Source organism: Anas platyrhynchos, chromosome 7 (genome assembly GCF_047663525.1).
Source record: "Anas platyrhynchos isolate ZD024472 breed Pekin duck chromosome 7, IASCAAS_PekinDuck_T2T, whole genome shotgun sequence".
NCBI lineage: Eukaryota > Metazoa > Chordata > Aves > Anseriformes > Anatidae > Anas > Anas platyrhynchos.
The window spans coordinates 30,339,640-30,355,877 of NC_092593.1; the positions used below are offsets into that span (position 1 = coordinate 30,339,640).

Sequence of the window (16,238 nt, forward strand, 5' to 3'; positions counted from 1 at the left end):
TAAGGTCAGTCACTGGTGGAAGAGCAGTGCTGAAGAGGAGACACTGGAGTCCCTTATTTTCCTGTTAAGCAACTTCACCTGGTGAATTCCTAGCTACAGCAATTAAAATTAGTTGCCTTATGTCATGGAAGAACCTTTCCCCCAGGCATCCCATGAATACCCTGTTTTACCTTCTTTCCTCACCTCTTTTAGGCAACTTGACTACTTCAAAGATACTCTTGCACCTTCTCACAAGTGTTACAGATCTTTATTTCTCCCCTTGTAAGTTACCTGTGAGTTGTTGTCCAAAACCTCTGCATGCTGCTGCTCTCCTGTTGAGCTTTTCTTCAAAGGCATACAGAACTTTCAGTCTTTGCCTTGCATCAGTCCCCACTCAACGTATGCAGTATACCCTCAAAGGATATACATGCACCTGATTTAAAAAAAAAAAAAGTGCTTTTGTGCTTCCAGACCGTCTGCATCATTTTTAGTACTCTTTTATTATAGCTAATAAAAATCAAGACTTTAATCACCTTTTGGTACTTTCCAATCTGTCGTTTTTTTCACTTCCCTGCTATTAGTTGCTTGTTGCATCAATTCATTAATTGGTTTATAGGCTTACTGAGTGACTATTTCATTTCTCATGAGACTATGATGTAACTTTACATTTTTGGCTACTTTGAATAAATTGGAATGTCTTCCTTTAGATTCTGTATCCCTGTACCAATGGATTTCATGGCTTCAGCAAATGTCTCAATTACTTACAACCACAATAGGAGTTCACAACATTGGTTTTTTTTAATTTTCTTGATTAGTTCTCAGTGGACTGATGATTCCAAACTAGGATTTAGTCCAGTTACGCAGTTCTATTGCACTAGGTATTTTTTCTTCGGTTTGAGGCAGAATTTGGGCTACCAGTTTTGAAGTAGAAAAATAGAATTTACAGCTTTTCCCTAACGTTTTACTTAACTTTTATATTAGTGAAACAAATTGTCATTCTACATAATATACCCATAACTGGATATAAACAATGTGCCTACCACATTTATTCAGCATATTTTATAAGGGAGATAAAAATATCCATCAGCAAATATCTAGGTTTTCAAAAATTAAGGCTATGGAGAAAAAAAATAATATGTATGTATGAAGGCTTGGAAAGGAAATGGGTGGAGAAGTGGCAGTAGGGCAGGCCTGCTGTGTTCCTGAGCTTAGGCTGCTATTTGTAGGTATCAGGGCTAAATAAAAGACAGCTGTGGATTGCAATTTCTTGAAAGCAGTGTATCACTGTTTAAAACTAACTTTAATCCTTGCAGACCAGTAATGGAGGAGGGAGTTTAAGTGATTACTCCTCCTCTGTCCCATCAACTCCAAGCACCAGCCAGAAGGAGCTACGGATTGATGTTCCTCCCACTGCCAACACACCAACTCCTGTCCGTAAACAGTCCAAGCGCCGATCCAACCTCTTCACGGTGAGTGAGCCCAGGAAGAGACTATTGCTGTGTTTTTAGTAGTGCTCTGTGGTGATGGCCTGAACTTCAACCTGGTTGAGTTGAGCTGGTCTAATCCAGACAGGAGTGGTGAGATGGATCTGTAGGCTTGAAAACAAAAGCATTTTAGAATTACAATGGGGCTTAAACAGAGACTAAGTACGGTGACGGTGACATGTCCATACTGGGAATTTCAGTGGTTGAATTCTGGAGCCTTTGTTTGAATTGAATTCTGAGGTCTGTCTAGATTCCAAGGTTTGGCAGCCTTCCTATCACCAGTAATCAAAGACAAAGTTGTGTCTCTGCTCCTAAACCCTGCCTGTGTGCTGAATAATACTGCTGACTCAGGGCTTCCTTGTGAAGTTTCCAGTGTTTATAGAGAGGTCACAGTGTTTAGCATGGGAATTCCACTGGGTACTGGAAAATAACCACCCCTTGCTAATTTTGTTACTATACAGTCTCAATGCACTTCTATTTTTCCAGGGCTAAAAGATATGATGGAGATTAAAATGACTTTTTCTTCCCAGACCATGTGATTTTTGCAGAGGAAAAAAAAGTTACTAAATAGAAAGTGTGACTGGTCCACTATGATTGATCTTCGGTATGCACAATTACTTTGGGAAATAATGAAGCCTTGAGTGATGATTCCCGTATTTTAGCAGTCTTGCTGAAAGCTTTGTGATCTTTTTTTTTGATACTCCCCTAACAAATCCTTATAACAAACACAAATGGTGATGGTAGCTACACATCGGTTACATTTAGAAAGCCATGTCTTCCCAGTCATCATAAAAAGTTGGTATTTTGTATTCTAAAGATGACCCTGTGTTTACTTCCCAAAGCTAGCTAGCTCTTCAGTTTTATCCAGGAAACACTTACAAAAATGTTTTGTTTTTTTTTTTAAAAAAAAAAAGTTTTGTAATCTAAACAATCTGTCTTTCAGCCTTTAGCAAGTAAAAAGTTTTGTTATAGTTTTGGAGTGCTGAGTGACAGCGCAGAGTCCCGTAGATCACCCTTGGTGTGCCCATCTTGTCAGTGATATTTTGGTTTAAAACTGTACCTCTTCAAACTCCTATGAAGTAATTAAAATGATGCGTTTTTGTTCAAGGAGTTTTAACAACAAAAATGCAAAAGTGTCATACAAAAGCTTGTCAAATTTTGACACTGACATTTTGTAGCAATTGTGAGGATTTTTCCCTCCGTTTGCGGGAATAGTGGCTCCTGTTGAGGAGTACTCATGAGTTATTAACTCCACTAGATGTCAGTGTCATCCTAGAAACTGCGAGCGCAGTCATAAATCTGGGAAGAGAGCCGAGACCACTCCAGCGTCTGTCAAAAGCATTTGCCGACCGTTTCCCGTCTTAAGTATGCATAAAACGCTGTGAGGGCTGTTTAGATGTTGTTGACATTTGGAAAACTGGGAGTGATTTATATTTGAGTAGGTGTAAATTTGAGAAAGTGAATAAAGAGAAACACATACATCTACAGTCGAGGCAAAGGGCTGAGGAGAATATGAAATCAGCTGTGTTTGCTATAAACAGGCTAAACTGGCTGGTTTGCGATAGCTGATAGCACAGGGAGAACCAAATTTTCTAATATAGAGGATGTTGGCAGTTGTCTTAATGCCGAATAACTGGGGAAAAATTAAGGGAAAAATAAGTGGTGCGGGGAAAAAATTGTCTCTTCAGAAGTATTTCTGTCTTTTAAGATGTGGTCATATTGAATGCAGTGCAAAGAGTTGCCTTGTAATCCATGTCCTGAAATACTTTAATACTGACCCTGCTCTAAAAGGTTTCATACCGTATCAACCAAGTTGTAGCCCAGAATTACTTAATTGAATAAATAAATGACTAGTATTTCCTGTCTAGTTATGAAAAGAGAGGGAAATCAAAAATATTTTAGTTAGCTTTTTTTTTGCTGTGCTTGTTTCCTAGCTTGTTACTTGCTTATGACTTCATTGCTTAGGTTTGTTTAATTGCAAATTGACCCTCGTTATGTAGCACAGGTAATAGGTTTAGTTTTCTCCATGAAGGTCTTCTAGTGTTAGAAGAAAAATTGGTTAAGCAGAGAACAGATGTGCTTTTTTCTTAAATCTATGACAGATTTTGAATTGGAATAGGGTTGAGAATTTTAAATGTTTGTGTTTCAGTGCACTGTATGCAGTATGTGATCTTTTCAACTGTTGGATATTCATGTTTTCCGTCAAGCTATCGTAGCAATAGCTGACTTTCTACTAGGGCTTTAAAATAGATCAAATAAAGCAGAAGGGTAAATGTCTTGTTTTGTGCACTGCACAAACAGAAACAACTAAATAGTATTGTGTAGCACAGGTGAGGATTTACACTTGAGCAAAGCACTGATTGTAACTACTTGTCAGATTACATATGGGGTGAATGAACTTGAGGTGCAGTAAGATGCATCTCCTTTCTCATATTCAATATTACCTGTCTTACATTATTGCAGATTTGTGAGAGTGTCTTTTCTTAAAAGTTAGAGTTCATTTCATCTCAGTATATTGGAGATCAGTATTTGTACTTTCTGGGGCTCTGTGGACTGTTGAGACAGGATTCTGGTGGTGCCCAAACCCAGGTGCTGTATCATTCTGGGTCTGAAGCAATCTTGTTTCACAGTCCTGATTGATTAAAAAAAAAAAAAAAAATCTGCATATGGCTTGTAATGCAAAGGGAAAACGGGTCAAATGATATTCATGCAGCTTTGTTCTGTTGTGCTTTTTTTGGACTTTCTCTGGTTTGCTTTAATGAAGCTTTAAATAGAACTACTTAATTTGTAAACCTAACATCAGAAGAAGTCCTAGCAAATGTTGATACACAATGGTTTAGATTTTTTTAGTCTACTGGATATAAGATGAAAGATGTGCATTATGGATAGGTGCAAAACCATGAAAGAGCAGGTTATCTATCAATTTTACTATATATTTTTTTGTTTTTAAACAGTGGAACCAGATAAAATTCTCCCCTTTGAAAATTGTGTGTATTCTGTAATTATCAGCAGCTAAGACAGAATTTGTTTAATATACATTCCTATATTTCTGTACTTTTAGCACTTGGCAATATTTTGTATATAGGTATTTCCCTTCTATCTGCAGTGTTCTTTCCTGATACAGTATGGAATACAAAATGTGATGATTTAAAAACAAAATAAAAATTAGTGCATAGGTATTTATCCCTTTCAGAGATTGGTTCCTTTCTTTTTAAAAGTCAAATAAAAAGAAACATTCAAGTTGACAACTTCCCTCCCAAGGATTTGGCTACCTTCACTGAGTTTCTTTAAAATGTCACTTAGGGACGCTTTGCGCTATTGAAGTATTGTTTTGTGTTTTATTATTGGGAAGTGGCACTTTCAGATTCAGAAATCTGTCTTGAAGGAAGAGGAACAATAGTTATCTTGAACATCGGATTTCACCCCTCCCACTTGTTTTGCTTTCTTTCATTTATTCTTTGTTTAATTCCCTGGCATGTCATTCCATTGCCCCTAACCATAGTAACTAGTGATAGGAGCCTACTCCCGGCAGAGCCGGGAGAAGCACAGCTTCCCTGCTGGGTAAATGTGTTGCTTAGAACGGTGTTACTTGAAGTCTTCCTCTGTGGGCTTTCTTCCCTCCCCTTCCCTCCCCTCGCCTCCTAAGGCAACTGCTTTGGGCATTTTTCCTTCCATCCCTCCGCCTGCTGAATGCTAGAATACGGAAAACGGGTATTGGCTATCCACGATGCTGAGCGTTCCCCGGATCCCGGTGTCTTTCAAACATCCCTTTTATACTGCAAATCAAACCCAGTATCTTGTAGCGCCCTGGTTTTCATTAACTTTCCATTGTGGTACTGGACATCACAAATGTATTCATTTCATATATCATCTGTGATTTGAAAAGCGCATGAAAATGTTTTCCCATTTTCAATATTGTGTGAGTAATGTTCCTATTGAAAAGTAATGGAGTGAAGTTGTCACTTGTCAGTTCAGTTATTAAGGAGGATGACTCTCAGCTCCTTTTTTTTTTTTTTAAATAAAATAAATCTGTCAAAATGATTATACTTGTGCGTTCTTTCACAATAATGGACCAGAATCTGAATGACTTCTTAAAATTCCTGTAGAGTCATGAAGTAGGCACAGGGAGCTTACTCCTCAGGGCACTCCTATATTTTGAATTTCCTTATTCTGGCTTTCTGTCGTTTTAAACATTGGTTTAATTTTCCTTATGCTGATATTTATTTACTCTGTGCAGAAAACTTTTTTTCAACATCAATTGCTACCTTGTCTTGAAATTCCAACTTTATAACCATTCAAAAGCAGAGAAAGAGTTAAAATCAATATAATCAAAGACCACATCATAAAATCATGTTTCTAAATAGCTGATAGCCTTTCTAAAAATCACACAAATCTGTTAAAAATGTACAAGTGTATATATCAGATTTTCTAAATGAGAAGCTGGAACCTTCATTCTTCTTTGGATCTGCTATTGGAAACTTCAGAAATGTGTCTTCTGATCTGCTGGGTCTTCAGGCAGTGAAATTTTAACTCTTTAAACCTAAATCCCATTTCAAACAAGTGGATGGTTAAAAATTAGAAAGGGTGGGTAGGTATTCAGAGTATTCAAATTTTGGGACAGTCATGTACTTGTGTAGGTTCTTCCCCTCCTTCTTTGTGTCTATATTTATGTTTCAAAATACTTTTTAATTGCTTTTAAAAAATAAAAAATTGTCTTCTGTGTGAATAGCTACCTTTAACGGAGCACAAACTTTTTCTTTTTCCTCTGCAGTCTCGGAAAGGGAGTGACCCAGACAAAGAGAAGAAGGTCCTGGAGAGCAGAACAGATAGCATTGGAAGCGGTCGTGCAATCCCAATTAAACAGGTATGCCGAAACACTTTTTTTTGCTTTCCGTAGTTGGAGACACACCTCGGGTCTTAAGCGCTCTGATGCCGAGCCTGTGCGCCAAGATTTGTTTGATGTGCTCCGGTGATGAATGTGGAAGTCACTCACTTGACATCAATTAGGAGAGGTTCCTATGTGTATTAAAATAGGATCATTAGAATAAGAAGAGGGAAAATGTGACAACAGGCCTAATGAAGTGCAGTCTGCCGGCCTGCATATGGAGCGCGTTTCTAGGCTGAGCTGGCTTCAAAGCCTGCCTTTGTAGAGCGGGCTTTGATTGGGCCGTGTGCTGCCCGTCGACAGGGGTAAATCAGCGCGCTGTACAAGAGCCCCTTGTGATCGCAGAAATAGCCTGATGTGGCCCTAATTTGCTATTGCAGACGGACATCTGAACACAGTTTCAGGCTGGTTTGTAACAACGAGGCAATTAGTTGTGATAATCATAGCCGGTGTGTCAGCTGTGCACTCTTGTTTGTAATTTGCTAATGAAGGAATTGTAACTTTGATTAGGTTCAGTTTCATTTAGACCTTATTATATAAGAGAACATTTACAGCTGTAATGTGTGGCCTTAATTAAACTTCCTCATTACACAACAGGACTTGAATTCAAGGATTTGTTTTGGTCTGTTTTACTAGCCTAGATGCACTTTCATTAGCCCGGAAACTGAATGCTAAATTGTAGCTCTGAACGCTCCTTTGAAAGGCAAAAGCAATACTGGAATCTAATGCAAAGTGTTTGGGTAAATGAGATCATTTACTTTTTCAAATTAAATTACACTGAATTCATGCAGTTAAGAACACCGCACTAAGCATTTGTATGGGATGCTTTACAAATAGTTTCTGCAATAGCGTTCGCAAGTATTTGCTTTCATGCGAGTTACTGTGCTGTAGACAGCAAGAGTGCCAAGTGAAGGGAGCTCATTTTCTTCCTGCAATCTTTTCCAGTCTCCTTTGGTTGCTTTCCTACCTTCCAGAGGCTCACTTTGCCTCCTCCTGGCACATTCCCAAGCCTTTCCTCAGTCCATGCCTCTTCTCGTCAAGTGGCCACAGCTCTCCTGTTGGTGTTGCTTTTGTGTGTTTTGGGGGCTTCTTCACTTTTTTTTTTTGTCGGGAATGAGGGGAAATGGCTTTGTACTCTTAATTATTTGTAGTGATTTCCTTTCTAAAGGCAGTTAAAAAGACCTTTTGGGACCGTCATGCAGCAAAAGCGCAGTCATGTCTATGAAATCTTTAGCAGACAAATTTTAATCAAATGCTGCAATTCAGAATAGCAGTTTGAAACCAGATAAGCTCAGTATTTGGCTCTGTGTTCAGAGGAGGAGATTGCAGGCATGTAAAACAAGCTACAATTTTTTCTACAGCTTTTGTGTCCTATGGAGATGGGTTAGACAGGCTGGAATTCTTTTGGGTAATGCTAATTAAACAAAACGGTCTGTGGATGCAGCTGAGGATAAAAAAAAAAACAGCCAGAGGAGCTGACTTTTTCCAATATTTATTCAAGATGTACATACTGTTCTTTTCTAAAATGGTGTTGTATGAAATTAATTTGATTAAAAACGCCCTTGTAGGACAGGTAAGATGGGCATTGCGAGTGTGATCACAGTATAATGCAATGGAATGAAATATCCTCCACAATCACCTTGAATTGCTACATTGAAAAATTCTCCCTCTCACCCCTACTTTATGTACAGAGTGTGATCAGTTTTTTTCCTAGTGTCTGCTTTTATTATTGATCCCAATCGTAGCAATTTCATTTTGTCATGTACAGGCAAGTTAAAACAAATAATTGAGCAGGTCTTCAGTCAGTAGATGCATATCCTACTCGTGGAGGTATCAGAAAGGGTGCTGCAAGAAGCGAGGCTGAGTGGCACGCAGTGTTGTGGGGGGCTTGTCTCAGTGGTGTTCCGCATCATATGCGGTCTGTGTCAGGGGAATGGATTTCTACTTTGTACACAGTCTTCAATGAAGGTTAGGAGGCCATCGTCACCCAGCAGCTGAAGTAAAAGAAGATGGAGTAGAAAAGAAAACACTTTTTTTTTTTTTTAACCTGGAATTTAATTTAAATTGGAAAGGCAATGTGTATTCATGCTGACAATGTTTCATTACAGTGTAAAACTACATATTAGTTTGAAGTGGTTTTTGATAATAAACTATACAGTTATGAGCCAGTATACGTCTTTCACCATCAGAAAAAGCTCCTGAAATTAAGCACTGAGGTAGCTTTTTGTCTACCCGCTATTTAGAGAGCTCTTATCAGTCGAGGTGGTGATGAGTTAAATTGCTGATATGACTGTATTATCTATCGGTGGGTCCTACAGGTGCGAGACACTTGGAGATTTCTCTGAGGAAGTAGCAATTCCTGATAGAAAAGATGGTGTCTCTTTCATTTAGTGCATTAACTATGAATGAGACAGAGATGTGAAAAGGAACTTTTGGACCTAAAAACTTCAGTAATATGTCATGCTACTGTGCTTCTTTCAATGAGAAACCCCTTCCATCATGATATGTTTCAGTGACAAATGGTCACTGAATAGAAAGAGAAATCTCCTTTCAAGAAGTTGAATGCAGATTGTAGTATTCACAGTGTTGCTGTGGAAAAGCTATCTTATTATATTCTTAAAAGACTCTTTTTAATCTCTTTGTCCCCATGTTTTCCAGTGTTTTTCCTCCTATTAGCCCGCGAGTCACATTGCTGCACTACCCATGCTGCAGTCGCGAGTAACCTCCAGTTAGGAAAAATGCCCCGTGACTTCTTGAAGCTGCTGTTGAGCAAGATGCCTTTGCCAGCTTCAGGCACATACTCTCATCTTCAAAAGCATGTAGTGACCAGATCGTTTTAATACTTGTTGTCAGCACTATTTTTTTTTTTCTTTATAGCTACTTATGGTATGTGCATGGCAGTAATAGTCCTTAAAGACTGCAGGCAAGACAGGTACTTGCAGATCGCTGCTTGTTGTGTTGGTTGAGCTTATTAGCAAATTGAAGAAGAAAAAAGCCTTAGGAGACTTCTGGTTGAAATTCAAATACTGTGGATTATGTATGCTTAGTTTGGTGGCACTTGAAAACAGGGTGATTCAAAAATAGCTGATAGAAAAAAGAAAAGTTTTGCTGACTGTTCAGATGGTGAAGTCAATGGGTTGGTTGTCTGATGTATTTCTTGTTGCCTGACTGTAGGTTGTTCTTTTGGTGTCCCAAAAGTCAGAAGCAGTATTTCCCAACTACTTGGAGATTGGAAATGTTGAAAACTCTTCCAAGCTAGAGGGGTACGTAAGTGGTGAGGAAGAGCTGTTATTAGGCAGGTACTTTTCTTTTTGGTGGGGAGAGAACACAGAATATTCAAAGAAGTTCACAAGAAAAGTGTAGAAAACATGACGAGATGACGCCAAGTCCCCATCAACCACTTTTTTTCTCCAGAGATGGCTCTGTTGCTGTGGTTTAACCAGCGTAGCTGTGGTTGATGTATATAGCAGTGATGCTTTTTTGTATTTGGAGATGGTTTAACCTGGTAGAGGAGCGCTTTTTTTTTTTTTTTTTAAGGACATTTTATTGCTCTCCTGGTTGCTCTCTAAATGCACATACGCATCCTGCTAAGCGAGCTGTGCTGGCATAGCTACAGATTTACTCATAATTCTGTAGTACAGCCTTTCTGTGATACAGATACCAACCTGTACGGCCACTGGAGTCGCATCAGCACAAGGAGAACTTGGTCTGAGCTGGTTTAGTCTGAGCATCAGATCACCACAGCAGAAAGGACCGTAGCATGCCTTGGACACCTGGCTGGGTAGGTTTCTAAAGAATCCAAGAGTTGTACCCTTCTGCTTAATTCGTGTTGTCTGCCCCTGAATCCCTGAGGGCGTGGGGTAAATAGGCAAAATTGTAAATGGAGTCTTGTTTCCCTGCGAGGAAATAGCTCAATCCTTCACGGCTTTTTCTTTAACTTGAAGCAATCTGGTTGAAAAGAGTTAATGTTCCTATTCTGTCTGTCCTTTCTAAATGTTAAAAATTACTTCTTGCTACAGTGCTAAACATGGTTTTATTCAGCTAAGTCATTTAAAACTGTTCTGGAGATCCTTCTGGCTTCCAGCAGAAACCCAAATGTAAGCAATGAAAAGTTTTTAAAATGTGAGTGTTAACTTTTTTGCCAAAATATTCTAGGGTGAATGAAATTTCAGGAAGGTCAATTTTTGGGGTAACGAAAAAAAAAATGTAAAATGAAAGCCTAGTTTTTGCTTATACAGCAGGATCGGCATGCCTTAAATTCTGTGCTCTCAGCTTCCTTTGGGGACTTCGAACACCTTACCTTTCCAAAAAGAAAAAAAAAAAAAGGAGAAAAAGTGAAAGAATGCTAAGATTGCATTTGACGCCTTCCATGTTTTGGGGGACATTGTAGGGGACTGCAGAGTTTCTTCTCTTTTGCTTCATTTATTTGTCACAATCTAAAATGATTGGTAACGTAACTGTTTTTTCTGCAGTCTTACTCATATCCTGTCTGAATACCCTCTGCTAATCAGAGGGAGTCTGAAATTGTCTGGAACAATATTGGCCCAAAGTTAAAATCCACAGAAAGTTCTGTACTTCTGAGAAAGAGGAGCTTTCACTAAAAATATTCAAGCTGCTTTCTGTAGCATTCCTAGTAGTACACTTAGAGCAAAATTAGGGTGGATGGCTTCCTTGATAAGGAGTATCCTCTGTTCAAAACCCATTTATTCTGAAAATGAAGACTCGTTCCTGGTGGTTTGAGTGAATATTTTGAAGTATGTATTAGGCTGTACATTTTAGGGTGCCATACTTTCTAGCATTTTTTTTTTTTTAGCATTTTGGGAAGATTACTTTGTTTTCTGCAGTCTTGCAGTAGGGCATATTCAAATAATAATAATAAAAAAAAAGACGACAAGAGAAATAAAAGCAAGAAGCTCAGCTCAGCGGTGAGTGGGCTTGTCATGTATTAATTTTTCATTGCTGTGGAGAATTGTACATACATAATCACTTGATTGCAGTGGGAGTTAGCGAGCTCCTATGGTGTCATTTGCATAAATCTTGTTAAGTCAATGGCAGTTAATGAAGTACAAATGAGCCTGGAGAAGGTGACATGCAAATCGTGGGTGGCAGATGGGAGGTCTGTTTTTGGGATGGCAGCTGTGTGCTCTTTTTTTCTCCTCACCCCCTCCCTCCCAGATTAGAGTGTAAATAAATACGTAAGAGCTGGCCTTGACTTTCTGCTTTCAGCAATTCTTGTATTTGGCATTTGCACTCATCGCAGATGCTCGTATTATTATATAGCTGAACTATATAACCTTGACTGCTCTGTTACCAAAAACTGCAACACCGAAGCTTTGGTCAGGGTTTGATTTTGACAGGTTGCTGGAACCCTTGGCTTACAGAGGGAAGTGTCCCCCAAATTCCTGCGTAGTTCCTGGGTACATCATTTAGTAGCAGCAAATTTGAAATCTGGCTTAAAAATAAATGTTCTAACGTTGGATATTACACTGATGACATAATGAAAAATTTGCCATCCATGACTTGCAAAGGTGAACTTCAGAACTCATTCCCTTCTCTGTTTGCAAATGGCTGTATTAATGGAGAAAGCCGAGTATCTTATCGGCCTTTACTTTTAGGTGATATTTCAAATGACCTTTGCCTACCAGATTTGTGCATTTAAGAACATTAAGGTAATCTTTGAAATTACGTATTTTGTCTTTTTTCCTCTAAACTAAAAATGGGAAATATTTTCAGGACCAAGATACCTGTGGGGCTTTGGCAGCTGGTTGAATGGCATAACTGTAGCTGAAACTGATTTACTTAGGAGAAGGAAGAGTTTGATTCCTGGCCTTGCAACTTGCTGTTTTTCCTGTAGATGAGCATAAAGAAAACTGAAGTGTCATAATGTGCATCTGAATTCTCTAAGAGAGCAGAAAACTTGGGGGGAAAAGAAATATTTTTCAAATTCTTTTAACAAATGGGAAGCGTTGTCTCAATGTCACTTTGTTTACAAAACTTCTGAAACAACTGAAGTTGTGTTGTGATTTGCAAGCCATTATCAGTAATTCTTCAAAGTAACTTTTAAATCAAGTTGTGTACTCCCAAGAATTTCTTCTTTTTTTTTTTTTTTTTTTTGCGTTAAGCCCAGCCATTGCGCTGTCAATTTTCAAGCCTTTCACAAGTGCCCTGGTCTTAGCGTGTAACTGAAGCAATTGAAACAAAATTGTAATCAGGGAAAAATCTGTGCTAGTTTTAAGATGTACTTAGAAAAGCTGAAACACAGAAGTTGTATTTAATTGTTTTTTGGTAGTGACCTCTCTTAATACATCGTCTGTGTACTGCTCTGTGGAGAGAATCTCAGGGAAACTGGGATTTGCTTTAATTCCAGTGATTTTCTTCCAGCCCTGTCCCACCTGGGCACCCTGCTTCAATCACAGCCCCTGGCCCCAAGGACCCAAGGAAATGCCTGTCACAGGGAGGCTCCAGTAGCAGCGATGAGGCTCTTGATCAGTAAATACCAAAATAAGCTAAAACACAGTGTAACAAAAAAAGAGGATTTAAATACAGGTAGATTTCAATACTGTAAAGCCTGCCTGATTTTTGTGCAGAATAACACACAGTGCTGTGTAATCCTGGTCCTGGGTTTCGGCAAGTATGGCAGTGTCTTTGAAATCGGTTTTGAGAAGCGATCGTGTGCCACATCTAGTCAGTCAGACCAACTTGTTCGGTCCTTCTCAATCGCTGAAGAGTGCTGTGGTGCTTCAGGCAAGTGTCAGACCTGAGAGCCACCATCGACATCAACAACAAATGCTTTTTGCAGCAGGTTTCGTAAATGTACATGTTTGCTTTGCTTACCAAAAGAGAACAAATAAGCAACCATCTTAGCATCTCTTCTCGCTTAATTCATCTGACTTGACAGGGTGGAAGAAGCTGGTGTAGCCGGAGTAGGACTGCTACCCACTGCTGCCACCGCTGCTGAGCGCTAAGGCTTATCCCAGGGCTTGTCCCTTCTGTCTGCATACAGCATCAGGTTACTGTGGTGTAAAAATGGCCCATACATGGTACGACCAAACTCATATGGGTCCGGAGGAGCCATACAACTCCAGGATTTGCTTGCCTTCATTACCGGAATGCCTGGGGTAATTTGGTGTACTGCAAAGCTCCTGTGATGAAGCTTGTGCTTCACTTGCCCAGAGACCCAAACTGCTGGTACGCTGCTGCTGCTGCTCGGTTTTCTACTCTAAGGAGCTTACCGAAAGTGCTGCTGCTTTGGTTTTGTATTGGTGGTGTTTGTGTAGGTTTCAAAATAGCTCTTTGCAATCCAGGCTTGGTGTCTGGAGGGTGCCTTTCCAAAATGCAGAAATGACACAACTAACAAGGAACTGGCAAATGGCATAGTTTTATTTATTTATATCTACTGTGAGGTGTAATTTACTCTGTCACACTTCTGTCTAATCACAGTAATCAGTATCCAGATATGCTTGTACAAACACGAGAATATGGTTTTTAGCCAAATACTCTTAGTGCTGAAATCTTCTGTGTAATTCCTCTGCAATTGTTTATAATCAGAGCATACACATTTTTGCTGTGTTTTTAATTAGTTGATTACTAGTTATAAAATGTTTTGTACTCACTCTGGTTCTGTAAATTGTTAACTGGTAGCTACCAGTATAATTAAATATTTCAGAGCACTTGGCTATGGTTGCATTGAACTGTGAAGAAATAATGTTATATAGCCAATCAAAAAGAGATACTTGTAAACTCATTTAAAGCGTCAGAGTGTGTTAGGACTATCATGGTGATGCTTATTGCAGGAGAAATTAAAGATACAGTTTTGTGCTAAGAGGCAATACAGAAATTAGTTCCTGAATTAGTTGTTAATTGATTTGGTAATTCCCTCGGGTCTGCATGCTCTTTTTTCCTTTTTCGTTGTTGCATTCAGTTAACAGTGACTATTCCCAGTGCACTTGAAATATTTTTTCCAATTAGATCAAATGTGCCCTTACGTCAGAGGAACGGCTACAGCTTTACATTTACCTGCCTCGAATAATGTTTCATTTGGTCAGGAAAGCTATTCTCGCGTGTTGCTGCTGCTGGTGATTTTCAGACGCTGTCTCAAGAAAAGCAGTAGTCCTAAGTATATTCCAAATGAAATAGCATGAAAAAGTTCCTGGTTTTAATGCACTTTTTTTTTATTTCAGAAAACTTGCTTTCATTTATGTCTCTGTTTTCCAAACAGTGGAACATACGAACTTCACTGCCAAATGAAAATGGCTTAACTGCTAGGAGGCAGAGGGAGGGATGAGATTTCTGATCAGTCAGGGCGGGCAAAGGCTGGCAAAAGTGAATGTTCTTTTAGAACGAAGGTTCTGTTATTAAGAATTACCATTTTCTATTTTGTTCTGTTAACATGGATGCGTGCGAAGGTTTGTTTTCAGCTCTGAAATATAAAGACCTGCTATTTTCACATCTTGGTGTTCCCATCCCAGTGATCGACGTGGTTCAGCCCAGTGCAGTGCTCTGTTGGAAACCTGGCACCCAAGTATTAAGCCCTCCCCTGCCTGAGGTTAAGGTTTCTATCTGTCAATCCAGGGAAATCACCTCTTTGGGCTCTTAGCCAAAACAGGCAAGCTAAGGCAAGAAACACCACCTATCAGATTGAGACAATTCTATTTTTTTCCCCGTCTGTCAGTGGGTCAGCCATCTCCAAGTCCTACCAAATCATCTGATTCCTCCTGCTTTCTGGATTCTACTGTTTACCCTTCCTGAGATGTGTAATTGTTGCAGAAAAAAAAAATAAATGGAATTTTCTTAAAAGGACCAGATTTTTACCATATTTCTTTTAACTGATCTCCTCCTAGTATTTGAGAGGCCTTAAAACACAAGTTTTCAATTTCCCATCCTATAAATTGCCCTTATTATGTCTCTAAATGCCTGCAAAAATTGTAGTGATAGTCCCAAGCACACGAAGATTAGGTGAGCGGTGTGTGGTTGCTCCACAGGCATATTTAAAGTCATTTTATCAGTTTCCAATTAATGTTAGGTAGGCTGTTGAGGTGATGTTCAAGAGTTATAGAGGCCTTACAGTAATATTATTTTCCTAAAATTGACATCTATAGTGATGTGCGTATTGCTTTCAAACCTCTAAGGATCTATAAATGAGATTATTAATACATTTTTCAGAGAAATTAACTTTCTATCAATTTTTTACTGCCCATGACCCTAAGAAGCTCCAGCTGTTGCTGAAGTTAATGGGAGCCTCTCTGCTCCTCGTAACAGAAACAAACTGGTGGCCTGTGGTAGAGAGGTGCTGAATTTATAAGTTTCATTTCAGACTGGCTTGCTCATAACTCGTCCCAGCTAAAAACGTTGTCTTCATGGTATAATATGCATTAAATGTAATATCTTTATTTTTACTGTATTTACTTAAAGAGTGCTATTTAAATGTTTATTACTGCCAATTATGGCAGAGGACGTAATTTCAAAAATAATATCCACTTGTATGATAAAACCTCAGAAATGAGCAAAAGTAAGGCAATGATAAAAGGAAATAGTATCAAACAACTTTAGGAAAGATGTGAAAACTTTTTGTTTTGGTATTCAAGTTAGTGCTGTAAGAACCACAGATTGCTCTTGACTGCTAGCAAGAAGCATTCAACTTCCTTCTCTTCTTCATCTATTCTCTTCAACTATAATGCTGTTGGTTGGTTGTTTCTTTGGGATAAACTAGTCAAATCCTAAGAGAAAGGACAAACAAGCGAGTGGCTCAACAGAAAGGATTTGCTTTTTCTGAAGCTCTGAACATCCCCATAATCTTGTGCCCAGTGCTTGATGCTTCAGAGGACAGCATCCCCCAGCTTTGGAGCTTTCAGCCCCCTCCAGTGGGGCAGCAAGCAGGAGTTGAGCCTGCA

General features: G+C 39.0%; 1 protein-coding gene across 13 annotated transcripts in view; it reads left to right on the forward strand.

Moving 5' to 3' along the window:
• The window catches only part of AGAP1 (ArfGAP with GTPase domain, ankyrin repeat and PH domain 1), a 362,269-nt gene that overhangs the window by 174,477 nt on the left and 171,554 nt on the right, over positions 1-16,238 (forward strand). For 12 of the 13 annotated variants that reach the window (XM_038182545.2, XM_072041207.1, XM_038182547.2 and 9 more), the window contains 2 exons: positions 1,293-1,448; positions 6,235-6,327. In XM_038182545.2, coding sequence (XP_038038473.1) covers positions 1,293-1,448; positions 6,235-6,327 — 249 coding nt within the window. The remainder of the gene's footprint in view (positions 1-1,292; positions 1,449-6,234; positions 6,328-16,238) is intronic. The other variant, XM_038182542.2, reaches the window with a different exon arrangement.